Source organism: Dermacentor albipictus, chromosome 1 (assembly GCF_038994185.2).
Source record: "Dermacentor albipictus isolate Rhodes 1998 colony chromosome 1, USDA_Dalb.pri_finalv2, whole genome shotgun sequence".
NCBI lineage: Eukaryota > Metazoa > Arthropoda > Arachnida > Ixodida > Ixodidae > Dermacentor > Dermacentor albipictus.
Genome location: NC_091821.1, coordinates 413,640,405 through 413,668,262, shown reverse-complemented (window position 1 = coordinate 413,668,262; position 27,858 = coordinate 413,640,405). Strand labels below are relative to the sequence as shown.

Sequence of the window (27,858 nt, the reverse complement as noted above, 5' to 3'; positions counted from 1 at the left end):
ACTGCATCGCTAATCGCGACTCGTGGGAGCAATTCACAGCAGCCTCTACAGACAGACCTCCGCTCATGCAGCATGCACGTTTCCATGCAGACGATGCCCGCTACTCAGGTGCCATCTCATAGCCCTTGTCGCAGCAAAGCCCACCGTGCACAGCACTAAGCTTTTCTTACGCTTTTGCCATACCCTCCTCCTCCGTTTTCCACCTCATGGTTCTGCTGCACCCTCCTCTTCGCACTCTTTTTTCTATTGCTCTCTTTCATCTGTACTCTGCTTTTCTCTTTCATCCTTTTGCTGTGCTCATTCACTTGGTTACAAGGATGCCCAGGGATGACGCCGACATTCGCTGTTGGAACGGACACCTCAGAGCTGCACTCTAATAAAATTTTTGCAGATGCTATCTGAACCTCGAGTAACTAAAAGGATAACTAAAATGACTCTGGCTCAACCTTTTCCGAGTCAGTACCAATACTGATATACACTAGGTGACTGACGCTGCAGCAATTTTCGCCTGTGATGATTACTTGAGTAAAAAATATTGTAACATTTGATGGCCAACAAATGGGACACGAGCATTATGCAAGTAAATATGACGTGTAATGTAATTTAATGCAACATTAAGTATTACATTTATGTGACAAAATGGAATGGAATTATGTACATGGAAGGCGTCTCAGATCCTCACCTATTTACCACTGAGCAAATGGTGCGATACATTTCTGCCACAGTTTACCACACGTGCTAGCGACCAGTATGTCGTCTCCTGGCAGCACAAAAGTGCACAAATAATACGAGATTTGACGTAGCTTTACGTCCACAAGTTGTAATATACAGAGGTCGGCAGTATAAGTGAATCATAATCGCTCACCGTTGTATTTTGGGAGCTTCAAACTTCCTCACCTCATACTCTTGTCTATTCTCATTTACTGGCCCTCACTCACATTCTTACTAACGTCAGCTCAGAACGGTGCACACGTGATCAGTGCCATTCAACGCTATGAAAGTGCTGAATACTTGGCCTGGAAACTGCGACAAATTACCCGTAACAATTGTGCATGGCCCAAAAGTGCTAAAGTGTGCAAGGCACCAATGATTGTCTGAGCCATGGAAGTTCTCAAGGGCAACATTTCAATCCTTTTTCTGTAGGAATTGGCTAAAGTTAACAGCACATAGCCATATACCGAACTGACAAAATCCATGCAAAGAGAGGACCACGACTGCCTGGTTTCAGGCCACACAAATGTTGCCACACACGGTGGCATCTGTACTGTTTAAACACACAAGTAACATGTTTTGCCAAGTTGGTCAATATCTTTATCAATGCAGGGCTATCAAAGCAGCGAGCGAACTAATCTCTTCATTACAGTAAATCTTTGGTCCATATTATGAATAAGCTGCAACACTATTCCAAAAATGATGACTCGGTGGCGTCAAAACACGAGGCCTTCTCTCACAGTTATCTCTTCCTTCCAGAAAAGATACGGCTTCAGAGTTGCTTCCTTTGCATCTATAACTGATGTGGCCAACCTTCATTCACCCGCTCCTGTACCATTAGTAGTTCATAGTCCTCAGCCATATAGCAGAGTGGTTGCTAAGCTGATAGCACTCTGCAGTACAGGCTGGTGGCGAAGACCAACTTAAAGCCGTCTATGTTGTCGTCTGCAGACTCTTCCCATAAAATGCGCTCCTCGTGGCAGACAGCCGAGTGCATCAGCCAGCACATTCGTCTTGCTGTTCTTGTACTTGACAGCACAGGAGTAGGTGCTCAGATGGAGGGCCCACCATTGTATCCAGGTAGCGGCCATGGCTTGAACAAGCTCGTCTGGATTGAAATGTCCTACTAATGGCTTGTGCTCAGACAGAAGCATGAATGTCTGACCTAACAAATATGCATGGACTTTCGCCACCCCTAACACTAATGCCAGGGCTTTCTTTTCAAGCTGAGAATAGTTCCGCATGGTGGCTGTGGGTATGCAGGAGCAAAAGCTGATTGGTTTCCTCATCCCCTCAGCTGTGTTGTGAGACAGAATGGCTCCAATGCCAAATGAAGCGTCGTCTTCTAGTACCAAACTTTTGTTGAGGTCATAATGTGCTACGAATACTGCTTTCCTCAGCAACGCTCTAACTTCTTGGAAAGCCTGCTGCTGGGAAATGTCCCACTTCCATTCCAGCCTTGATTGCAAATCTTCACATAATGGAGCAGGATCGAGGCTGCATTTGGTAGAAACTAGACCCAAAAACAATGTTAGCTCAGATACTACATGAGGTGCCTTGACTTCAAGGAAAGCTTTCAGATTTTCTGTTTTCACATGAAGACCTTTGTCACTCATTCTATATCTCAAGCAATCAACCTTGCTCAGATGAAACCAAGACTTCTCCCAATTCAGTCAATGATCAGCCAAAAACTACTGAAGTGAAGGTTGAAGGCGTGATACCTACACAATGCAATAAGCAAATGCGAAACACACCTGCAGCCTCAACCATCATGAAATTTCAAACAGGTACTTTAGTAAAGCGCAGTGTATATCAATATTCTAGAAACAATTTTGCCGTGGTGCTAGAGTAGTAAAAACATTAAAACTGATTTTATATCATCAGAATTACTTTTTTCGGTCTGCCTGATTATTCAATTTTTTTTAGATGACATCCGTACCAGAAAAGTCAGTAAGCACCTGTGTTTGCTTTCTGCTCACTGTGTGGTCTCAAATGTGCTCTTGGCACAAAGGAACAACACCGTAGTGCAATCAATCAAAAGGGCATTTATTGCACTTTCATACACTAATGCTTGCTAGCCAAATTACCTCCCACTGAACATGCCGATGGGCGCATGAAAAATAGAGTCCCGACTCACCACAACCAGATAGCAAACAAATATGTTTACCCCCATGTCGGACATCAATACCTAATCGTCCGTGTGTACAGTCACACAAACGGTGGCGCGTTCGAACAATGATGTTTGTCCATTCTAGTGTCCTGCACCTAAGCTTTTTGCAAGACGATCCCACGAACGGTGGGCAAGCAGGCAAAATGTTTACGCAACTCTTCGACCACGAGCCAAGGAGGAAGAGGGTACTCCATTTGCACCCCAGTAACCCCTCCATTAGGTGGCATAAGCAGCACAATTCTCACACCATCTCTCGTAGTATGCTACAACCACACCAAGTGCCGCTGGCATGTACCTAGGTGGAGAAGCCAGATTACAGGAGACGTGAGAGCCATGCAGAACATCAGTGCATGTGTGAGAGTCGAGCACCCCCACAGCACAAACTGAAGAGCTGAAGAATGACAATGTGCATGTGTTAAGTGCGGAGCATGCACTGACAAGAGGCTGGAGCAGGGGATTCTCTGTTTCCCCAGCACCGAGAGCGCAGCTGCTGCAGCTCCCCAGACTCCCGCCTTGCTTCTTCTTTGCTCCGAGTCTCTTTGTCCTCCTCTTCCCCATTGCCCTCGTCACTCTCCTGTCGACTAGCGCACCTTACTGAAAAGCGTGCTCGCTGCCTCGCCGCTTGTCTGCAAGATTTTCCAGCAGCTGTATTGTAACCAGTATTTCGTCTTGTGAGGCTGCACTATAAGTGGTATGCATACACATGAAGTTCTATCGGAGGGTAAAGGAGAGTAGGACAGGCCGCATTACATCCAGTTGCATTCTACCAGTGCTAACATATGAGGCAGAAACTTGGCAGTTGACAAAGTAGCTCGAGAGCAAGTTAACCCTTTCAGCGTCAATGATGTAAATATATGGTGCCGCGAACAAGTCCAAAATGGTTGATGCCATATATTTACGGCGCCGTCTGTACGTTTATAAAGCGTGCCAATTTCCTGAATTTTTTTTTTTCTGTCATGTGCTGCCACTATGTCGGTATACAGGGAAGTTTTTTCACACACCTCCCTCTTTTGGTTTTCGTTGCATGGTTTATTTTAGAGCTGGTTTGCTCCCGCGCATCTATATAGTACCGCTCGCGCATTGGCGGGTGGGCGAGCGGCGGTTTGGGTTTTGTTCTGCGGGCAGTTTCGGCTTATTGCACTTGCAAAACTGATGGCTATCTCGTTAGTAATCGCTCAAAGGGCGATTGCTTGTTCCTCGCTCGTTTAGTGCTCACAGGAGTGTTCATAGGAAGGATGCCGCCGTCCATGCGTTTCCGTTACTTTTTTTTTTGTGAGACTCGCAAAAACTAATTGCCTCTGGTTGGCGATGAGATTAACGAAACTTTGTCACACGTATTGCTTTTTTGACGAAAACTAATTGCCTCTAGTTGGCAATAAGATGAAAATTAGCCGAAGTTTGTCCCACGTATTGCTTTTTTGACGGGCACACAACCCCACAGTTTTCTTGAGTGCGCGCACCTACGCAGTTCGATTATGCTATGGCTGTACATATTAGTGAAAGAGCAGGAGCATTTGAGTCTTGTGAAATATTCTTATGTGTGCATTTTCAAAGCCTTGAATTATGTGTGTAACAATGCATCAAATTTTTAATTCTTACAAGTTTATTTCCTTTTTTTATTGTTGTTATTCATGAAGAGTACATATATACCAACACAAAATATTTATTTCTCACTTTACGGTCACCCTAGAAAAATTACGGTAAATTTTTTTCGAAACAAGTCCCCAAGAAGAATTGGAATCTGCAATAAAAAAGATCGACCCTGGGTGGTCGCATATGGCGAAAGAAATCGACTCTCACGAGGGTTAAGAAACGTGCAAAGAGCGATAGAACAAAGAGTGTTAGGCATAATATTGAGAGAGGATGAGAGCAGTGCGGATCAGAGCAAACAGGGATAGCCAATATTTTAATTGACATAAAGCGAAAAAATGAAGCTGGGAAAGGTATGTAATGCATAGGATAGATAACCAATGGACCATTAAAGTTGCAGAATGGGTGCCACGAGAAGGGAAGTGCAGTTGAAAAGGCAGGTGACGCGTCTGTGAAAATTTCTTAATTTCATCACAAGTTGGTATCACTTGGTGCACGAAAGGGGTAATTAGAGATAGGGAGAGGCCTTCGTCCTGCAGTGGACATAAAATAGGCTCATGATGATGATATCCAGTCCCGCACTATAAGCAGTTATCTTATAAGTGGTCCATGCTGTACTGACGTCTACTTGTGAAAAAAGGTGCTCGTTCAAACTCAAGTACACCCTCACTCATAGGTATTTACTCACATTAAACTCACATCCATTCACACTTACTGGCCCCCACACATGTTCATACTCACGCCTATGCACCCACCTTGTCACTCACAGTTTTATTCATGCCTTTAAAATAAGTTTCAATCTACTGTATATAACATGAGTGAGTATACTGACATATGCTACTATGTAAGGCAGTTACTGTGTAGAAGGCATCGTAGATGAAACTGCACTGCGAAACATGCGAGGTCAGATTTCTTTGACGGTGCTACTCATGTAGGTTCCGCAGCATCGCCTCATAAGTATGAAATGGAACAGAGAGCTAGAGGAAGCATCTGCACATCCTCCTGTCCGACGCCATTGCATCAGCATAGCAAGTAGCAGGAGGATAGCAGTATGTCCATGGCAGCAGGCACACAACACTGCACGAGAGATGCTAGCTGCATCTGCCAGCGTCTCTATGGCACTGCTGCCTGCAACAGAGTTGATTGATTCGTGGTGCTTAGCAACCAGAAGGAACATGGGGGGTATGAGAAATGGCATGGTGGAGGGCTCTGGATTAATTTTGACCACATGCGATTTCTTAACATGCACCTAAATCTAAGTATACGAGCAGCCAAGCGACAGGCAGCAGCTACTTCTATGTGGTGAAGTCATGTGGACACCCATAGGCCTTCTCTAGCTACAAGTGTCATAGGTCTAGCTCTTACACAACTGGGTTAAATGAAAAATTAAATTATGGGGTTTTGCGTGCCAAAAGCACTTTCTGATTATGAGGAACACCGTAGTGGGGGACTCCGGAAATCCCGACCATCTGGGGTTCTTTAACATGCACCTAAATTCAAGCACACGGGTGTTTTTGCGTTCCTCCTGCATCGAAATGTCGCCGTGGCCGAGATTCGATCCCGCGACCTCGTGCTCAGCAGCCCAACACCACAGCCACTGAGCAACCATGGTGGGACACAACTGGGTTAAATGGACACTTTTGGGAATAACCAGTGTCCAACAGTGGGCACAATTCTGATGATTGGGATGTTATCCATTTCAATATCTTGCACTAGCGACATAACATATCAGAAAAGTTGTTCATTGTGTGAATTAAGAAATTACTATCCCTGCCAGCCTATTTTATGTTGACTGCACGATAATGAAGATTAACAAAAAACAATTTCGTAGCATCTGAATTGTTATCACGGTGTGTTAGGACATGAAACAAAGTAAACACTAGGACAAGTCAGGGACTATTTTCTGTCCTGGTCTTTACTTTGTTTGATGCCCTAACACGCATGATAAGAAAGCTCTTGCTTCATTTTGTTTCATCTCCTAAAGCCCCGTAATGAGCATAAACCAACTAGTTCAGCAACAAATGGTGATCTGAAGAGTTCCTTATGCTTAAATTTTACTCACAATAAATTGAGAAAAGATGTTGACTAGAATCGAGTCACAAGCCTGCTTAAATGCAAATTGTCACCTATAGCTACATTACCTTGTTTGACTCTTCCGGTGTAGGCTTGGTCGTTGTGGTCTCTGTACAGGGCTCACTAGGAGGAGGGGGCTTTGTTTCCTCGCACGCCTCCTGCTTGGAGTCCTCACACTTTTCTTCCTCAGCGTGGTTCTCAACTACGACCGGTTCTTCCCCTTTGACAGTCGATGCTCCTGGGTCGGCCACCACAGCACATGGCTCCTGCACAACCACAGCACGAGCCTCTTCCGTCTCGCAGGGCAGAGGCTGCGGTGGCAACTGCTCCTCTTCGGCAGGTCCTTCCTCAACGACAATGCTTGGCTGGCTGTTGGCTGGTGTCACGGTAAGAGTCACAGCAGCCTCTGTGACACCAGTTGCAGTGGCAAATGTAGCATCTGATTCGACGACCGCTTCCTCCTGGTCTTCCTCTTCCTCGTGTGAGGCTTCGAGCACCGTAACTACTGCTTCCTCTGGTGCCCCATCATTTTCCGGAGGAGGCAGGCCTGACCCATCGATGTCATCACTTTCAAGCTCGATGGCTTCGATACAGGGTTCCTCAGCAGACTCGCCATAGTCACCTTCTTCCTCGTCCTCGTCATAGTCTTCCTCAGAGCCCTCCTCATCCTCAGACGAGTCCTCAGCCACAGGGACAAGCCTTGCAGATACAGTGGTGCCACCGGCAGGGCGGCCCCCGGCGCCTGGCCCCACAGTAGACCCAAGGTGGCGCTCGTGGAAGCCTTGACCATTCACTGGAGGACGGCGCATCTGCACAGGCTCTGCAGCCTGCAGCTTCTCCAGCTCCGCGTCCTCGTACTCTTCTTCATAATCCATGTATTCATGTCCATCCTCATCAGACAGCACCTCAGTCTCTTGGTTACTGGCTCTGTAGATTGGCCTGCATAAAGGTAGACGGAAGGGACATTTTAGGTCAAGGCAGAAACTGAAAGCGCAGCCATATTGATGCAAAAAAAGGGCAATATCAAGAGCTCCCAAGTTCTTCCACATGAAACTGATGGGCTGTATGCGACTTCTGCATTACTGGCAGTGCCCAAGCCAAAGCATGACCCCAACCTATTTTCCAACATCACTTTACCTTATCCGCAGCAATTCTGCTTACCCAGCCAGCCTCATTTTTGTTTCTATTTCAATGTGTAACAAACCATGAGAAATTATTTGCAAAATATTTGAATTGTAACTACAGTTCAAAGCACATACAGCTCAAACTACTTATAATGTAACCGCTTATAGTGCAGGGCTAATTATAATGCAGTCTTTTCTGACACCCGTTTATCTTCCCATAGAACTCAATGTATACGCATACCACTTATAGTGCACCTGAGCAAGACGAAATACCAGTTAAAATGCAGTTGCCAGAAAATCCCGCAGACAAGCGAGGCTGCAAGTGCACTTCTCAATCAGGTATGCTGGCCGAGGGGAGAGCGACAAGGGTGATATGAAGGAAGACAGGCGAGACACAGCACGAGAGAGCTAATGAAAAAAGAAAGTAAATAAAGAGAAAATTAAAGAAACACGGCAGCAGTGTACTGGGCTTGCAGGTGCATGGGGGTTGTCTAGGTGACAAAGCCTTTTCCTCCGGCCCCTTTTCAGCAGCGCGCAGTAGGCACTCAACACGTGCGCATTCATGTGTTGAGTGCTCTTTGCTGGCACGTGTTGGCTCTTCAGTTTGCGTGTGGAAGGTAATACCATCGCCGACTGCTTTTTGCAGACACGGACAGGGTCGCAAAAAATGTATGGACAGGGTCAGAAAAACGAATTTCAATCGTAAATAAATTTTTTCACAACTTCAGCACTGCGGAAAAAAAATCAGTCAACACCACGAGTGCATTTTCACTCACTTGACCCATCGCAAAGTGCAGATAATGTGTGTGGACTTTGACTCCACGACTGTCAGTTTTAAATGTGTTCCGCAAATTCATCAGTTAGGAACGTTGTCCACAAGTGAGCTTTCGCCGTTCCTACTAGAACAATACAAACTTTTGCAATAGTATATGTTCCAGGTAGTTGCCAGCTGTTCGCAGGTCATTTCTTACAAACCACGCTGCTACGAGTTTAGCATGTGCGTGTTATCTCGCGCCAAGGATAAGCTTCCTACAAAGGATAAGCTTCCTACAAAGCACACCGCCCAACACTCCCGCCACCTAGGCCTAACAAGTGCCGTCTCGTTGGGAATTGGCGGCCAAAGTTGCGGTTTGGTGCAGAGTCAACGAAATGCCTCGCAGTGGCTGTACGGCACTTGGAAAGCGGAAAAACCACCTTGCCAACAAAAGTGAGGGCACATCTTGGTCTTATGCTTCAATTCCTTAACACACACGGCTACTTGGACTATATGTTTTGCATGTGGCCAGCCTTTGCAATATGCTGTTTTGGTGATAGTGCAGTACCACTTACCGTGTGGAAATTTACGACTCCTGTGGCCAGTTGTGTGCAGTCTATGCTGTACCATACTTACTCGTAGAAGACCCACAAGCCCACATTGGAGCACAACAATTAGGAAAAAAGTTTCCATACGCATCATGTACATATTTATGTGACAGTTTATCTTTACAAGGTGCTAATAGATAGCACTAGTTCCCCTGCCGATAACAGCACTATGATGACAATCTCGCACTTGGCACCAAACTACAACTTAATCGTAGACTTCAACGAAGCAACATGGTGGCACTGGCGAGGCCTGGCCAGCAGGTATGACTGGCAGCAAGATGTTGTGGGAAGTTCACCTATAAAATGTTTGTACAGTGCAGACCACTTACAACGTAAGTCACTGGAGTCGTGAATGTCTGCATTATAAACGGTACCGCATTATAAAACCAAAATAGCATTCCTCAAAGACTGCACATGTTCAATACATATAGGCCAAGCAGCTGTGCATACTTGAGAATCAAAACAAGCAACCGGGATGTTTAGATACATTTAAATTTATGGAAGTTGAAAGGCTAAAGTCCAAGGACCTGCGGTCTTTACACAAAGCAGACAAATGAATAGAGAGAGAAAAAAAAGAAAAGAGGCTACAGAGGAAAGTAAGTCGCTGGCTAATTTTTCAGACACCTAATCTTTTCAGACTTGTTCAATTATTTGGACTTCCCCGCGGCACCGCTATCAACTTCACAGAACTAACATATAGCCATGGCCGAAAATTCCAGCCAGATCCTGCACTATAAGCAGTTATGTTGTAAGTGGTCTGAACTGTACCAGTAGACTACATCAGTGATTGGGTGTGAGATCACGTGCATGGGCTGGGTTTACACACATGGGGCCCCATGTGTGAAGCGCAATTTGGGTCTGCGGGCGATCAGCTAGCAATAACTCAATGCCTGTCAATCTAGCCTAAACTGAGTATTGCAGGCTCAAGTTTGCATGTGTGTTGTCTGCACTTTGCAGCGGCTCACACAACAACAAAATCAATTTTATAATCGCAATACGTTCTCTCAGACTGCCCGATTATTCAGACATTTTTGCAGCATTGTCCACGTCTGAAAAGTCATTCACGATTGAAAATGTGTTTATGGTCAGCTGCAGTGGTAGCGTTCTTTTGCATAGCAGTCTGACCACAATTTAAGGCCTCAGTGATTAGCTACTGGAAAAGGAGGAGCAGAAACATTTATTTAAAGAAAAAGGAAAGGACAAGCCTGCATCGCCAAAGGCCCTCAACCAGTAAGAAATCAGGAAAAAAAGTGTGAGCCTTACATGAGTATTTAAATACCATAGTTCCACATTTACTTTTTATCATACATATTTATCACTTTTTTTTTTTTGCTTACCAGCTTAACCAGTAAAATGAAAGCACAGGGAAGGGGTTTGATTAGGTGTGCATAACATGTGTCTTTTTGTCAATTTTTTCTCATTACCTTAACAGTAAAACAGGAGTGGGGAAGGGGTTTAAATAGGAGATTAGGAGCACATAACATGCGTCTCACTGAACACACCTATAGAAAAAACAGGAGTGAAAAGAACACTGGCCAGAGATGAGCAGATTAATCTGCTCTACAACACCAAACTGTCTTTATGATTCACTGGAAAAATGTACAATGCAGCTAGTCTCAGCACTCTGTCAAGGATCGCCTTGAGGTTGCTTTAAGTACAGCAAAAAAGCAGTGCAGACTATTGGTATCATGGCACCAACAAAACAGGTGCACATGTGCTCAGCACGCCATGGGACTGGTCTACGTGGGCTTTCATTGCTGAAGCCAAGTCGTCAGAGCAGTGACCAATGGCAAGGGAGGACGCAGGGTATGGCACCAGCTCTAAAAATAGGGGTCGGAGGTGGGAGAAAGTAGCACGCACCCAAGGGTAGTGATGCGCTTCGTCCGGAAGTGCATAGCTGTGGCAGCCTTGCGTTTGATTGGCTGTGGAGCAGTCACTGCTGAGGAGCGGGGTGACGATGGAGGCAGCTGCAACTGAGCCTGGCAGCCGACACTGGCCAATGTCGGAGATGTGGTCTGGCATGCACCATCAGCAAGAACCCAGGCAGCTCGGTGGCAACGCAACGGCGGCCATGTGCCTGTGGGCCCAGATCCTTGAGGGTGCAGGGACAGGCACGACAGAGCCTGGCTGCACAGCTCGACCACCTGAATTACAGAGCAGAAAAAAAAAAAAAAACAATTGCAGCACTGGCAGGCTGCTCCCAGCCACAGAGGCTTTTTCATTAAAACTTTTCCTGCTGTTCCACAATGCTGCAATGGAAAAGGATTAGAGGCCATTTACTTGGGGGAGGGATTCCATCATTTGACTGAAACACCATAGCCTTGTGTGAACCTGCTATGACCAGCTTTCATGCGCAATGATAAATATAGGACCACATGAAGATTGATTCTGAAAGCAAGTTCTATGCAGCTTACATGGTTGAAGCAAAATGATCCATATCCACAGCTATGAAGAGCAGGTGCAGATAGCACTTTCAAGGCCAAGTTATACAGGAACAGGAGATAACTATTCAGCAAAGTACTAGAAGGAAAAATATCCACAGCTGAACCTCAAGTGACAGACCACCCTTGCAATACACAACAGCAGCTATGCCTTCAGACCCACTGCAAGTGTGTTGCCATAGAGTTTCATACAACAACTGCTAGAGGGAACTCTGGCGCTAGTGTCTAGGGAAGCTGCAATGAGAGTGGTTGTACCAGCATCAAAATTACGGGAAGTACATGGATTTGCCTAAACTTCGTCCTTTTGGCTTCAAACGGCTTTGTGACTTCGTAAACTCGTCACTTTCAACAATGTACTGCGTAATGAATAATTAAATAAACGTCATTAAAATTGTTTGACGTAGTAGTTCTGCAGAAACCCCTAAGGTGGAGAGAAGTAATGAATAAAGAGAAAATCAGACATCCACCCATTCGTAGCAATTGCTACAAAGGAAACCCATATGGGTTACTCAAAAGAAAAGCCTCATAGTTGAAAAAAAATTTGTCCTGGTCCAGGACTCAAACCCCGAAACCACCGCCTTTCTGGGGCAGCTGCTCTACCATCTGAGCTAAGCAGGAGGCTAGCAGATGACAGGGCGAAGTCGAATTTGTCGACAACACAAAGCAAAGGCAAGTGTTTGACGTAGTAGTTCTGCGGAAACCCTGAGGAACCCGTATGGGTTTCCTTAGTAGCAATTGCTACAAACGGGTGGATGTCCGATTTTTTTCTTTATTTGTCATTAAAATTGTCTGACGACAGGATTTGAACACAGGAACTCTAGCGCAGAAGCCTGATATTGAAACCATTAAGCCACGGACGCATGTATCGACAAGCGAATGAAACGGCCTTATGAATTTATGGCCAGTGCCTTGAGACGCTTGGCGCATTTTGATTTGACCACCTGGACAAGCTCGATCGTTGCAATTAAATGCAACTGTGCGTGTTCGCGGCGCCTTCTGCACTTCGAAGAGTATAGATTGCGCTGAAATTTACGACAATAAGATTTATATAGCGCAATATACAAAGTCACAAGAACGTCTGAATCCACAAGCACGAAGATCAGACAAATCCATGTATTTCCCATCGTTCCCACGGTGGTACAACGACTGCAGTGCCAGAGTTTCCTCTAGTAATTATTGTAGGAAACTGCGTGTGTTGCATCTAATATATATATATATATATAAAGTAAAAGCTCAACTTAGGAGACCAGGTAATTAGGCTTTACCATTATAATGTCTATGGTAAAAGATGCATGTGTTATATGGCATTAAACGCTTGTTTATTGCCACACACAGTTGTGCCTCATTGATATACAGTAAAACCTCGTTAAACCGTACCCGCTTAAACAGTAGTTTTGTTTAAAAATTAGTAAAGTCAAATTCCCGACTCAGCGGCCATTTAACTTAATGTGTTTTGTATCTGCATAAACCGTACCAGCTAATTGCATACGTATCGGTTAAAATGTAGTGTTTCTGCTTTTCGTCGCGCAAACATGGCGGTGCGTCTCCATTGGGCGGCCTGGCAGAACAAGCCTCAGAGATTGGAACAACGGCCTCCAAGTGCCCTGCGTGTTTGCGCGTGAAGCCCCATCAACATCATTTCGGCGCTGTGCCAGAGAGCGTTGTGGTGTCGTGCAACCAAGGACTCGTGTCATGCCGAAGCTAGAATAAAAAAGATGCCGGGTGCTCAGCATAGAAGCAAAATTAGACGTGCTATTGAACGTGACACGAAGTCAGCGCTGGCACGCGACAGGGATCTGCTGTTGACGACGGTGTGTGGCATTTGGAATGCGAAGAAGTTGCTCGGCAGCGCTGCTGCGACCACGAAAAGATGTCGGCTACGAGGTTCGACTTGCCCTCATTGCCTCTGTTGTTCCCGAAGTGTCGACTAGGGACAGTGATGAGGATGACACGGAAAGCAATAGCATGGGTGATTCAGGCCCGACAAGGGTAGAAGCTACACGTTACGTGAATGCAATCCTGAATGCAATCGTTGTGACGAGAACAGCACCCCTCAATGAAAAAGGCGCCCCGCGACTTCTGCAGCACTACCGCGCACGTGCATGGAGAACGCCAACGAGGAATCTGCCATACGAGTGTTTGCCAAGAAGAGGGGGCTGGCTGAAAAGCTGGCTCACAGCTTCAGTAAGTTTGAGGCTGCTGTCGCCGCTGCTAGGCCGCCGTGGCATGAAATGAAAATAACACTTTTGTCGCACGAAGTGAATAAACACTGCATGTTTTTTCCCCTTTCATCGCACTCTCTCTCAGTTCCGTTTTTGACAGGTAAGTGGGGGATCTCGTGGTATTTCAGTTAAGCACTACTACCCCTTTTCCCCTTTCATCACAATCTCTCTCAGTTTCGTTTTTGACAGGTAAGTGGGGGATCTCGTGGTATTTCGGTTAAGCACTACTACCGTTTAGTATGTACTTTTTCCGAGCTCCGGCCAACTACGGTTTAACGAGGTATCACTGCACTACGATTATTATGAACAAAAAATTAAGTCTTGCAGGGACCACAACTATTCAATGAATAAAAGCTTTTTATAGAAAGAAAACTATGTGCCAACTATAATTGCATTTCATGTATTGAAAAAAGTGGTTTCTGTTAGCAAAGTTAAACTATCTACAGAAAACGTTACAAAAAAAAAGTGCAAAAAACTACACCCCTGCCCCTCTCCAACAGCACAACATGTACGCACTGTTTTGCCATAGTGGCAACAGATGGCACCACTGTTCCACTGAAGCATTCAGTGGCATCATTCCAGATGATGTGCACATTCGATTCGTTGTGGATTACCCAGGCAAATAATGGACACAAACATGATGTTAAAAAAGTTCACTGCTAAATGATATCTCTGAGAAATTTCAATGCAAATGTAATAATCTTGGAGAGTCATGTATGAGGACAGTCCCAAAAGTTCATGCAGTGAGTCGGCAACAAATGTGAGAGAGGGTGTAGCGGTGCCACTCTTTCCAGTAGAAAGGACCAGCTTGACCTCTAATAAACGCCATACTGCTGCATGACAAGGCAGAATTTAACGTATGCACTTTTTTACACAGTCCATTTTAGTCTGTTGAAATGAACATCGATGAACAGATGGAACAAACAAATATCAAATTTCTTGTGAAATTGGGCAAGAATGGCACAGAAATTCATCAAATGTTGCAAAGGACCAATGGAAAGGATGCCCTAAAGGAAAAGACTGTGTTCAAGTGGGTCCATCGCTTTCAGCAAAGCTGTGAATACTCTAGGGACAATGCAAGATCAAGAAGGCATTCCGCCTTAGTGTGAAGATGAAAAATGATTGTATGCATTGTCTTGTGCTCAGTGGTCACCAAATGACTTAACACTTTCGGGAGCGGCCCATAGGCCGTCGATCATATATGATCGACGGTTTTGTGCGCACTGCCACGTTCAAATTTCCGCGCGCATGGACATGTAGCTCCATCTAGGAGGTCGTCAGGAACTAGACTCTCGGTTTTGGCATAGTTTCTTTCGTTTCCAGCAGGTGGCGATACGCGAGAGAGAATTTTCTCGATTGTGGCGGCGGCGGACGCAGTGGAAAATGGCGTCGTGCTCGCGTCCGGTCGCTCGAAAAGAACGCCGTCAATCGCGCGATTCCGCTGCTTCGGCAACGGATTTTTTTGATGAACCGAGCAGCGAAGAGTCTGAAGATGACTTCGGCAGCTCCGATTTTATTTCGGACTCCGATTCGGATGATGATGAGCCACGGACTTCATCTAGTAGCCGAAGGTGATCATAGTTCCACATTCAGTTCTCTCTGGAGTAGGTGAACGGGCTCGCTATATGTTCTCATTATTTTATCTTTACTTGATAGGGTCTCAACAAGCTACGGTAGTGATCTGCTGCCGCCAGCGCAGAAGCGGATTGAGTTTTCGCCGAGACGGGAACCTGGCGTGTACTTGGACGCAGAAGTGGGCGTGGCGCTCAGAAGCGGATCAAAGAAATTCTTGACTGCTCTGGACTTCTTTCTTCTGTTTTTCTCGATGAATGTGATCGAAACCATTTGTGACAACACGAACAAGTATGCTTGGACTCACATTTTGGAAAAACCAACGCATGCTTGTTCCGATGGATCTTGGGAAGAAGTCACCCCAAGTGAAATGCTAAAGTTTATCGGACTCGTAATTTACATGGGCGTTGTGAAGGTTCCTCGGCTGAAGCTGTGTTGGAACGTAGGAGATCTGTACAGCGGTCTGCTCCCACCACGGATCATGCGGCGACGCCGGTTCATAGCTCTACTCGCAATGTTGCAAGTTGCAGACTTGGACGATGTCACTCAAAGTTCAAGAGGAAAGCTCCGATACATGTGGTGGCTCCTGCAACACATGAACGAAGTGTCAGCGAATCTTTTCCAGCCACATCGCGATCTTTCCGTGGATGAGCGCATGGTGAAATCGAAAGGGCGGTCAGGCATCCGACAGTATATCAAAGATAAAGTAACAAAATGGGGCTACAAGCTGTGGGTCCTAGCTGACCCTGGCACCGGATATACTGTGCAGTTTAGTGTGTATACCGGTAAGCGTGAGCAGCCAGGGCCCCATGGCTTAGCTTTCGACGTAGTTTGCCAGCTGTGTCACAGATATCTTGATCAGGGCTACAGGATCTTTATGGACAATTTTTACACTTCTACTAGCCTGTTCATGTCATCTTCTCAGCCGAAAAACATTGGCTTGCGGAACCACACGCAAGGATCGCCGAGGATTTCCTGCCGAACTGAAGGATGCACGGTGGGAAAAAAAAGCTCGACGTGGCGACATTCGATGGTTGCGCGATCAGAACATCCTGTACCTTCAGTGGAAAGACCGGCGTGTTGTCAACATGATGAGCACGGTTCATACTGCAAATGACACGGTCACCGCAAAAAGAAGGGAAAGAAGGCAAAACTCCTGGACTCAGATATCTATAACAAAGCCTCTGCTGATCCATGATTATAATGCTGGCATGCTAGGCGTAGATAAATCGGATCAAATGATTGGATATTATAATGTTCTCATGAGAAGCGTACGGTGGTGGAAGACTCTGTTCTTCCACTGCATCGATATTGCATGTGTGAACAGTTTTGTACTCTTCCAAGCTCACCGCACATTGCACCCAGAGATTCCTGAGCTGGCACGCACTGCCGGGTTTGACCACCTAGCTTTTAGAGAAGAGCTCATTCGGCAGCTTCTGAATCTTGACGGTGCCAAGCAAGCACACACGCCTACACCACCCGTCGCAAAACATGCACTCCACAAGCCGGAAAAAGTGGCAAAACGCAGAAACTGCAAGCTGTGCTATGAGCAGAAGAAAATCGAGCTCAACACTAATGTCTTTTGCAGCACATGCCAAGTTCACTTGTGTTTTACGACTGCCCGGAACTGCTTCGTCGAGTGGCACAAGAACCGTGGGACCTGAGTGGCTGACCACTGGTGCAAGCTAGATTTCACACAAAAAAAAGACAGTTGTAGATACGCGTGCCAAATTTTCACAAGCAAGAAAGGAGGCATTGTAGCACATTTTGTATATCTTGAATTTTTGTTATTATGTTTTTCCACTTGTATATCCATGACTTTTCCAACTTTTTTATGTTGTTCTTTCAGCAAATCTTGAATTTGAGATTTTTTTAAAAATATTATATATCACTTTTAAGTCTAACCTTTCTTTATGCATGAAAGACCATCTAATTAGCTACATTTTGATAAACATTGCAGCAATATAGCGTAATGACTATTCGTAATAAAAAATAATTTTTGACACCCATCAGAATTGCCTGTTTTTTCCCCGGTCCCGAAAGAGTTAAGTGATAGCAGAAGCACTTTATTTGGGAAAGTCATCCATTGACCGGTTTTTTACTGAAAATTTGAGAATCAATAAAGTCGCAGTTTCACCCGAAAGGCGAAGCTTCGAGATGGTGATAGCAAATTAATAGACAGCTATACAAAGTAAGGATAGTAGTTTTATTGGCTGTATAAACTCGTAAACATTCACTTACTAACTAAATTAACAAGTATAGTGTCATGCATGCACATGCAAACAAACACTTTTTACTCAACAAGCACGGATACCCTCTGTCAGAATGCCGGTGTGAGTAAGAGCGACAGCAGCAGTGAGCAAACTGACCTTCGTGCCGCCTCTCGCTTCAATGTGAACTAAGCAGCGAGAACACCGTGCCCACAAAACTATGAGCCCTCGATTCACCTAGACTCTGTACTCATCACAGGTTGCTCTCAAGACAGGGCCCGCACGGCTGCGCAGTGCTTTGCGCACCATGGAAGACTGCGTGCTTCTTCGCCGCTTCCCTCCCTTATGCGTGTGAGATCAAGCCACCATCCTCAGTTCACCCTCGCACACTTTCACTCGCACCTACAGCATACGGCGCACGGCAGCGGTGTTATTGCCCTTGGACTTTATACGGAACATCACGAAAATTACCAAGTGCCGATTCATGAGCAAAAGCTGCGACAAAAGGAATGTTGTGTCGATTGGAAAACTACAGACGAGAGCGATGAATTCTCGCAAAGGGTCATCAGCAGTGATGAAATTTGAATTTATGAATACGGCATTGAGCTGAAGTTGCAGAGCAAGGAGTAGAAAAAGAAAGCAAAAATCGAGAAACAAAAATGCGCCCGGCAGTTACGACACTGCCTAATGCAAAATGTGAAAGCAGCTCGATATGTGTTTTCATTTCGTGGTATATTGATGCAAAGAACATAAGCGTGTAATCACCGCAACGACTTGCAGTGGGCCAGTGTCGTCAGCGCCTTCACAGAGGGAGGGGCAGTATGGGAAAGCTGGCATGATGAGTGGCAGTAGAGCCAGCTATGGAAGAAGACTACGATGAACGTGTGAGCAGTGGCCCGAGCAGTGGCACAAGCGCGAGGGGCAGTATGGGAACACTGGCATGATCAGCGGCAGCAGAGCCAGCTGTGGTAGAAGATTACGTACGCGTGAGCAATAGCATGACAGGGTGTCTACCAAGCTGACATTTCCAAATTCCCTGAGTTTTCCAGGTTTTCCCTGAGTGCCTTAATTTTACATTAAGGAGCATCGTAATTGTTGGTGAACTTTTCATTCCCCAAATACAAACTGGTGCTGAGTGGGCGGCATTTAGGGTTGGTGATGTCAATTCAAAAGCAAAACATTGTTGCTGATGCGCTTAACTGGAGGACTTCCAAGGGTGCTTCAAGCAATGGAAGAAGAGATGGAACCAGTGCATTGTGTCTAATTGGAAGTATATAGAAGGATACCACACTGACGTTTCTGAAAGTGTGAAATGATGAATTCTTTTTAATGTACTGGATCGACATTACTTTTGGGACATACCTCATAGACGTGTCTCTCCTATTAAAGCAAAACTCAGAGTGGCAAATCTTCAAAAATTATTTGGCAAAGATTATTGTTCAAAGCCGCTACCAATGCAGTAGTAAATAACTAAACTTCGTTGCCTGCACTCTGCCATTTTGCTTACCAACATGCAGCTTGTCTTGTAAAATTTTTGTTGCTGGAAATTGCCAGGCAACTCAAAATGGAATGAGATGTATCCTCTTGCTGTGTGTGCTCATGACAGTGGCGAAGTGAGAGAAATTGTGAAACTGCCAAGGAATACGGATTTGGTTAGAGCAATGACTGCATTCATGTCTGTCCAATGTAACCAATGACAATTCCTCACTGAATAAGCATGTGTCAACGTAGTAAACATTTGTCAATTGTTGCCACCTGTGCATTTGAAGATGCAACACTCTTAAGCTAGACATTCTGGCCTTATGAAACCTATACAAACTGACTTGATTTCCTTATGAACAAGTAAAACATTTGTTTTCACAGGCTCTTGGCTCTGTCAGGTTAGACTTGGGAAGAGTTACAGAGAAGTGAGAGCTAGTAGGAGAGAACAAACAGGATAATGTTGCTCAAACTGCTAAGACATAGATCAGGGAGCACGTGTGATTCAGAGTACAGATAACCAGTGTTCATCTATAGCAGCATAAAGAAGACAAAGAGAAAGTAACAACAGTCGGAAGCAGCTGATGATTGTACATGTACACCTGGCGCAGGACTGAAGAAAATGGAGGGAGTTTGTCTGTGGGAACTCCCTTTAGCTTATAATGTACTGATAACGTTTGCAAGTAGAACCGAACCTCGCAGCACGTGTCCTTGAGGCCCATGTTGAAGAGCCTTGCACAGCAGTGGAGAGGTGGTGGGCCATTTCGACTGGCTGCCAGTGACAGCAGCAGGGCATAGAGGGCGCGGCGGCACCGGGGACTGCGATAAGGCTGTGGCAGGGGGGTGCCCGGCTGTTGAAGACGCAGCAGCAGGGTCACCACGCTGCACTGTATCTCCTGAAAAGTTCAAACACATCATCAGAAGAAGTCACGGGACACCTTTCTGCCATTCCTATTGCTGAATATATATGCCGATGCCACAGAATAAAGAGTCTTCACATGTGCCCTTTACAGCATCTATGTACAAATGCAGCACTGTTTTGCAGCACACTTCAAGGAATTTGTGCATTTTTTTCGTGGCAATTCTGAGGAAGAATATAATCTGCCTCAAGACAACCAGAAAAGTCCTCAGATGAGAATGTTGAAGAAAGCAACAATAAAGACCCTAGAGAAAATGGTCCCTCTGGTCATCATCCACAACCTTGTGCCTACTTGAGACTGTGCACGGCACTACAGTCCTAGAAAAAGCACAATGTTCTGAAGTGATTTACTTACTACGCATTCTTAGTGCTCTTTCTGTGCGGCACCCAAAACCCACATTTCCCAACTGGAATGACAACCAAACATTACGGTAGATTCCTATAACTGCAAAGGGGAAAACATCAGGAGAAATTTCACTACCATGAGGAAAATAGGTGTTTTTTGTAGGTTACACCAGATTTATTTATTTTTTTTTAAGGAACTACTGCACGTGATATTTTATGTAATACATAAACAAAAAGCAGAATGAATGTGCTTTTCTCGCATAAAAGCTTTATTAATCGAGATGTCATAAAAAAGATATAAATTGCCAGAATCAAGATTGTGGGATCAAATTGAACAAAGTTTGTAAAGACACGCTTGTATCTACTATGAAATAAATGTAACAAAAATTATGAGATATAAAAACATATTGCCGTCCAATAGGCACTATCGTTAAAAAAAAAAGTATTTTTCAATGAACCGGTATTCAATTACAAAAATTTAACTGCAACCACTACAGTTGGACGTGCCAGGCTACAACTGATGTTCTAGGCTGGTTTGCATAGCTGTTGCTATCAGAGTCAAAATCCGATCAAAAGGCAGCATCCTCAGACTCACTGCTGCTCCATCCATCGATCAAATCAGCCGCACATACAACAGAATCGCGAGATCTGCTATCTTTGGAAGTGCGCGTGCCGCTCTCAGAGGCGGCCATTTTTAATTTCCACTTTGACGATCACAAAACTTCGGAGCATATTAAAAAATTACTGCGTGGCAGGAAAAAAGCGAACTTCTTAGAAAACAAAAATGTAGTTATCCTCCTTCACGTCCAATGGCACAGTGTGCGTGAGTGGCACAGAAAGTCTCGAAAGCGGCGTTTCAAACCATCGATAGTGGGCGGCCATTTATGTTTTCTAATTTGACGATTACAAAAACTTTAGAGCGCACTAAATAATCCCTGCCTGCCGGGAAATAGGTGAACTGCCCAGAAAACAAAAGCACAGTTCTCCTCCTTCATGTCCGATAGTGCGGTGTGTCTGTGAGCGGTGCGGAAGGTCTTGAAAACAGCGTTTCAAACCATCGATAGCGGGCTAACAATGGTCAATGGGTGCGGCAAGGAAAGAATTAAAGCATCTTTACAATGCGAATATGTGTCAGCCTCACCTGCACTGTCTCAGGCTTCATAATGGCACCATGCGCATTGACCAGGCTTTGCAGCGCTGAAAAGGGAAAGAGCTCTTGTACACAATAGTAATGTAAGGCAAGGTTTTAAATCTACGACATCTTGGTAGCCTAAGGGGTATACTCACCTTAACATGATTGACCCCCTAGTGATTAAACACAAACAACACAAGGAAATAGGAATAGGACAAGCTCTCATCCTTTAGAATTGGCAGTAGTTGTAGTAAGTAGTATAGTAGTAGTAGAACACTTGAACCTTGTTATAACGAAGTTGAAGGGAAAGTCAAATTACTTCGTTATATGCAATACTGCCCTTTATGACAATAGAGAGCTTTAGTTTAGGGGATGCAAGCGGCTTGCATACGCAAGAACTAAGAGCGACGGTACTGCGCATGCGCAGACCACTATGTTCACTTGCGTCCTTGGGTTGTTGGGGCAGCTGAAAACATCGCTGCCCCTAAGAGGTCGCGTTACCCACGTGAACCTCGCAGTGTACGAGAACTTACGAGAAGCTAGACCAGCCGAGACAAGCTGCCCATCCCGCCACACAGACGGAGAACATGGCTGCACCGGCAAGGACATGTGCATTTCATGGCCAATGTGGTAAAGAAGCTGGCCGCAGAGCACACCAGCACGCTGTCGCCGCAACGGCAGCATGTCAAAATTTGCAGGAGGCTTTAAATAAACAAAACACACACCACAACTGATTGTGCTGCCCAAGATGCCTAACTACAGTTTACCAAACGTATGTTTGGATTGCTTCGGCTCGGCCTCGGTCGTAATGTAGCTCATCATCATCATCATCAGCCTGGTTACGCCCACTGCAGGGCAAAGCCCTCTCCCATATTTCTCCAACGACCCCGGTCATGTACTAATTGTGGCCATGCCGTCCCTGCAAACTTCTTAATCTCATCCGCCCACCTAACTTTCTGCTGCCCCCTGCTACGCTTCCCTTCCCTTGGAATCCAGTTTAATGACCATCGGTTATCTTCCCTCCTCATTACATGTCCTGCCCATGCCCATTTCTTTTTCTTGATTTCAACTAAGATGTCATTAACTCGCGTTTGTTCCCTCACCCAATCTGCTCTTTTCTTATCCCTTAACGTTACACCTATCATTCTTCTTTCCATAGCTCGTTGCGTTGTCCTCAATTTGAGTAGAACCCTTTTCCTAAGCCTCCAGGTTTCTGCCCCGTAGGTGAGTACTGGTAAGACACAGCTATTACACACTTTTCTCTTGAGGGATAATGGCAACCTGCTGTTCATGATCTGAGAATGCCGGCCGAACGCACCCCAGCCCATTCTTATTCTTCTGATTATTTCCGTCTCATGATCCGGATCCGCAATGACTACCTGCCCTAAGTAGATGTATTCCCTTACGACTTCCAGTGCCTCGCTGCCTATTGTAAATTGCTGTTCTCTTCCGAGACTGTTAAACATTACTTTAGTTTTCTGTAAATTAATTTTTAGACCCACTCTTCTGCTTTATGTAGGTGCATAGATAATTTTATAAATCTTTTGTCTAGGGTCAACACTCATCTTTTTATATTGTTACGTGTGGAAAGACACAGATGAAAGAGGCTATATACAGGCTATTTACACTGGAGCCAGACCGCCAGGCCGACATTCGCTCGCGCCAAGGGCACAGACCCACTTCGTCATCGTTCTCGCGGCGGCTCGTCCCTTGAGCATCGCTCGATGATATCGTAATAATATATATTAACTGCTTTTAATAAAACTATTTTAATCTACTTTACTTCATATGCTTGATTTCATATTTTAAAAAATGATAACGCAGCAACGATCAGACCCTGACGGCGCTGCAAGCGCATGCGACCTCAGTGCGGCTTGTGTTTGGGGCCGCTAACATATAACGTGTTCCTGCTTGATGCCCAAACGCAAACACACCCAAGCGCTAGGGGCCCCAATGCCTTGCATCCCCTAAGCTAAAACCCTCTATTATATGCGCAATGGGGTGTACAACCTTAAGCACGCAAAGAAGGTGGCTTTGTGGCCCATGGAATTGTTACATGGCCACATATGTGACTAAATTTTAATAAAACAGTAAAAGAACCTTCAATGTATGCAACACAGGACTTCTTAGCATCTGACGCAACATCTTTTATGCCAGCTGCCTTCTATTCCTATGTGATGGGCTTTCCCTTCCGCTTTCTGCTAGACTTGTCCATACTGTCCAAAGTTCAAAATGGCAACGTGGTTGAAGAGAATGAGGCTGCGATTTTGTAGTGCTATTCCTATTCCGCTTCTTCAGTGGTCAGAGCAAACCACTGCCTACATTGTGAATGCAGTCAGCAGGCCATGAAAAGTAGATGAAAAAAAAAAAGGCATAGAACTGAGCAGAAGGCATCACATCGCCGTCCAGCTTGCACCTAGTGGCATAAGAAGCACATTTCCTTTCGCACTGATCTCTACAATGTCACGCTCAACGATACGCCACAAGTTCGCCCCGAACTTGTCCTTTATTTCCGCATGCCAACCATGCACCCCACACTCCGAGTGTGGTGTGTGTCCCCCTCTCCTCCCACACCCTCACTCACTCCCGCTGTTGTCTTCCCCGCACTCACGCCACCTCTTCTCTGCTCAGTCAACTACTGTTGATCCCGCGCTTGAGAGAACCGTGGCTCCTCATCGCGGGTCTTGGGCTCACTTGCCCCGGCCCTTGCGCGTCACAACGATAATCACGCAATTTCTGAGGGTCAAACAAACTTCATCTTCATGTTCATGCATGCGAGTTAGTCGGCAATGCGCACATCAGCTATGTGATAGATGCCGCACCCCGGGCTCGCATTGAAAGGATTCCTAATGTAAGGAGTTTCGACCATGATGGTGGCACAGCTCAAGGGAGTTAACTCGGGTAGCACACAACCTGTTCTTCGAGTGCTGGCGCTCAGGCCTGGAGTCATGTCACATACACATACCAACCAAAGCACACTATTGTCATCGGCGAGCTGCAAAGCGCTCGGTGAACGGGCTCATCGCGGCACCCCGTGGCAGCTGCACTATCTACAGTACATGACTGTTTTAGGCTTGTAGCGCAGCTCAGAAAGAGCAAAAAAGGAAAGAGGTAGGGGTAATCAAAGGGAACGGAAAACAGAGTAAGCGCTCACTCTGTTTTTCGTTCCCTTTGATTACCCCTGCCTCTTTCCTTTTTTGCTCTTTCTGAGCTGCGCTACAAGCCTAAAACAGTCATGACATACCAACTCACCCAAACTGCCACGCTTTTGACCTACAGCACACTTCAGATGCAGCTACATGCAACTGTAGTGGCTAACTATGAGCACAACAGGGCTAGAGAGTGCTCATGTGTTCCAGTCTGGTCACACTATGTGGTGTGGACCAGATTGACTGATGAATGGTGACGACATTCAAATAGGGCATTTTTAAGCGATTTAAAAAGCTCAGTATGAAGCGATGTCTGGAAAGGTGTCAAGCCAGGAGCGGATAGGAGTGAGTGCACATTGAGAAGCATATGTGTGTATTATGACATCAAGTTTGGCGGGGTTTGAGGCTAGTTGTGTGTTCAAAACTAATGCAAATTAGCAAGACTCGATGGCCACAACACTGATAAGCTGCATGGTCAGCTTTATTCCTATGCAGGCGGGCAGGCCTGAGCGTCTGCAGATGATAGTCGCCAATAGTACAATAGTTGTACTTCCAGAGGGACACAATTCTTATTGAAGTTTGCAACGACAGCATTCACTGGCTGGTCATGATGCGGCGTCGTATAGTCTACTTCCATTGTCTTGGAGTCACCGCGCAAAGCCTCTCCAACCTCTTTCCAGTGGCTGCCTTGCCATCGATCCCCAGCGAGAGCTATCCAAGCAGCATGCGTTGCGAGCGTTCTGTAGCAGCGTCTAGCACATCTGGTATTCCAGTAAACGCAGGTGAGCTGGACATTTTAATGGATGGGCTGAGGCATAACATTCATACTACTGCCGCTGTTATGAAGGGGCTTTAGCATAAACGCAAACAGCCTAAGCAGCCTGCACACTGTAGGCATCTGGTGGTGCAGAGCTCAACGAGCCAAACCAAGCACTAATATTGCTGTAACCTAGTGTAAAACATTTTGGCCATTTAAAATGACAATGTGTACACACTTACGTTGCTGCCAAAAATTTACATCAGCAGCAAAGTAGAATACACGAGGTTATTGCTATATTGGCTCTGCGTTTGTCTGGTTGAGCTGTGCCACGAAGTGGCTGCACCATGCAGCCCGCTCATGTTTGTGCTACCACCCATCTGCACAATGCCCAGTCCACCTGCATTCACCAGAATACCAGACAAGCTAAAACTCTCTATTGTGTAAGTAAAAATGTGGAGGACGGTTAGGCTTTGCCTTTAAGAGCGAAACACGACAGCATTCAATGATCCCTGACTGCTTCTCATGCTTCCCGGCAGCTGCAGCTTAAGTAACCCTAATGTTTACCAGGAAATGCTGGTGGCGAACGTTATGTACGAGGGCAAGCTTTCTGGTAAAACACGGCCTCTTGCATGGGTCACTCTCCTGTTATTATTTCGCACATTTATTATTTCAGTCTGAAAAGAGCTAACATAAAATATATGTGTTGTCTGTGTTTCTTTTGTTCCATTACATTTCTTTGTGGACTGCCATTCTCAAAATCTCAAGGAATAACTTTGTAAAGCATGAAAGACAAGGTATGAGCAACTTTGGTGGTAGAAGAGTGGCTGGGTACGTGTGGTTCAGCATTTGGCTTGAAATTCTTTTTGCCAAAGCAACGTCTGACGCTAGGCGCCGGACGCCGACACCGAATTTTCTGCGACATGGGGCCCTTAACGCTATCGCATTAATGCTCCAGCATGACGAGACGGTTGCAAACTAGGGCTGTGTGAATATTCGAAAAGTTCAAATATTATCGAATATTATATTTTTAATGTTTGTACTCATTTAAAAAAAATAGATATTCAGAAATGTTTGTATATTCAGTTGGATATGAATATTCAAATCAAATCGAATATATTGCTGGCTGTTGGGAGCAATCACGGCTCTTAGCATTTATTTCTAATATAAGAATATCGGGGCGATGTTGTGCTGAATTTGGCGATAATTTCGAGCTGCTAGCAAAATTTCGCCTGCAAAGCACACTTAGCCACGAAACACTAAACTTTTCGGGAAAGCCAGCGTCTCAGTTGGAAGGGGCACGGGTTTGCGAACAGCGAGGGTGCACTTTTTTCTTCTTTTGCAGCGCCACCTCCAATTCTGAGCTTATTTCTTGACAGCAAGTGTGATGAGTGACGACTGGCATAGGGTCAAATGAGTGAGTTTACGGACATTTGATGCAGTATTATAAGGCACAGCTGGCGTAGACAGCTGGTGGGAATTACTAAACTTTGCAACTTAACATGAGCCAAATAGACAATGTTTTAGTGTAATGGGTTACTATTCTGTTTAACATTGACAATGCAATTTCAATGTTCCAACATAAATTAATCTAACTTGCTAATACATGCATGTACATAATTATTCGTTATTCAAAGCTAAGTATCAATATTCGATTCGTATTCAAAAACTTTTATTCACACACCCCTACTGCAAATGCATAGACCCTGGCACCGATTGGATAGCAAAAGCTCGAGATCAACACTGACCACGTAGCTCACATCAACACTGAGCATGTTATAACATAAGCTAACGACACTTGCTGTGTGCTGGACGTGTTCGACAATTTCGAGCACCTAATAATTTTTCCAACCTTGTGGTGGGCAAATGTTGTTCTTAATTTCGAACAACGATCTCTGATTGTACCCCTGGGTAGCCAATAGTATAGCTTGCCCAACTGACATCACATGCACTAACTACATAGATTATAATGGCGCAGTTAAAACTCAAGGGGGCGGTACTGATGAGATTGGTAGCGATGCAGACATTAAAAACCTTACAATAAGTTATACGCCTAGTGCGGAGCACTTAATGACCAGAAGGCCCTACCCTAACAAACTGAGTATGTTTCTACAAAATCATCAAAATCGTTCCAGGGTATCCTTATGGACCTGTTAGGCCCTGCCAATTTTTACTGCGTTCACAGTGTGAAACACTTGAAAAATGAAGTTGAGAGCACTGTCTGTTACCTTTCAAGGCATTTTCGCACAACTGTGCACAGGACTCCAGATTAAAGCTGTCATCAACTTTATTTCTGTCTTTATGAGGTGTTGTGCTGCCATTCCTGGAAGATGCCAGCTGCATGTGCAATAAAAAGAACACACAAGATGTAAGAAGAGAAGCCACCTGTCAGCTTTACAAAATTCACAGCTGTACAGGTGCTTTGGAGGTTTCAATAAGAAAAAATTAAGAGCTAATGATAACACACAATGTCCTGCCTCCCTACTGAAGTGCAAGCAGGTAATACAATCATGAACAAATACAAGTTTTATATAGGAAAGTTTGTAAACAAAAAATAAAATCTAGAAACCTAGGCTGTCACAATCTCTAAGCCAGAGCCAAG

At 45.1% G+C, this 27,858-nt stretch overlaps 1 protein-coding gene across 1 annotated transcript in view; it reads right to left on the bottom strand.

The window, feature by feature from the left end:
* Positions 1-27,858, bottom strand: part of LOC135913037 (proline-, glutamic acid- and leucine-rich protein 1-like) — a 67,022-nt gene that overhangs the window by 1,243 nt on the left and 37,921 nt on the right. Inside the window, exons 13-17 of the mRNA XM_070532223.1 lie at positions 27,485-27,593; positions 21,360-21,415; positions 19,650-19,850; positions 10,891-11,174; positions 6,613-7,483 (exon numbers count right to left, since the gene is read on the bottom strand). Of these exons, the coding sequence (XP_070388324.1) occupies positions 6,613-7,483; positions 10,891-11,174; positions 19,650-19,850; positions 21,360-21,415; positions 27,485-27,593 (1,521 nt within the window). The remainder of the gene's footprint in view (positions 1-6,612; positions 7,484-10,890; positions 11,175-19,649; positions 19,851-21,359; positions 21,416-27,484; positions 27,594-27,858) is intronic.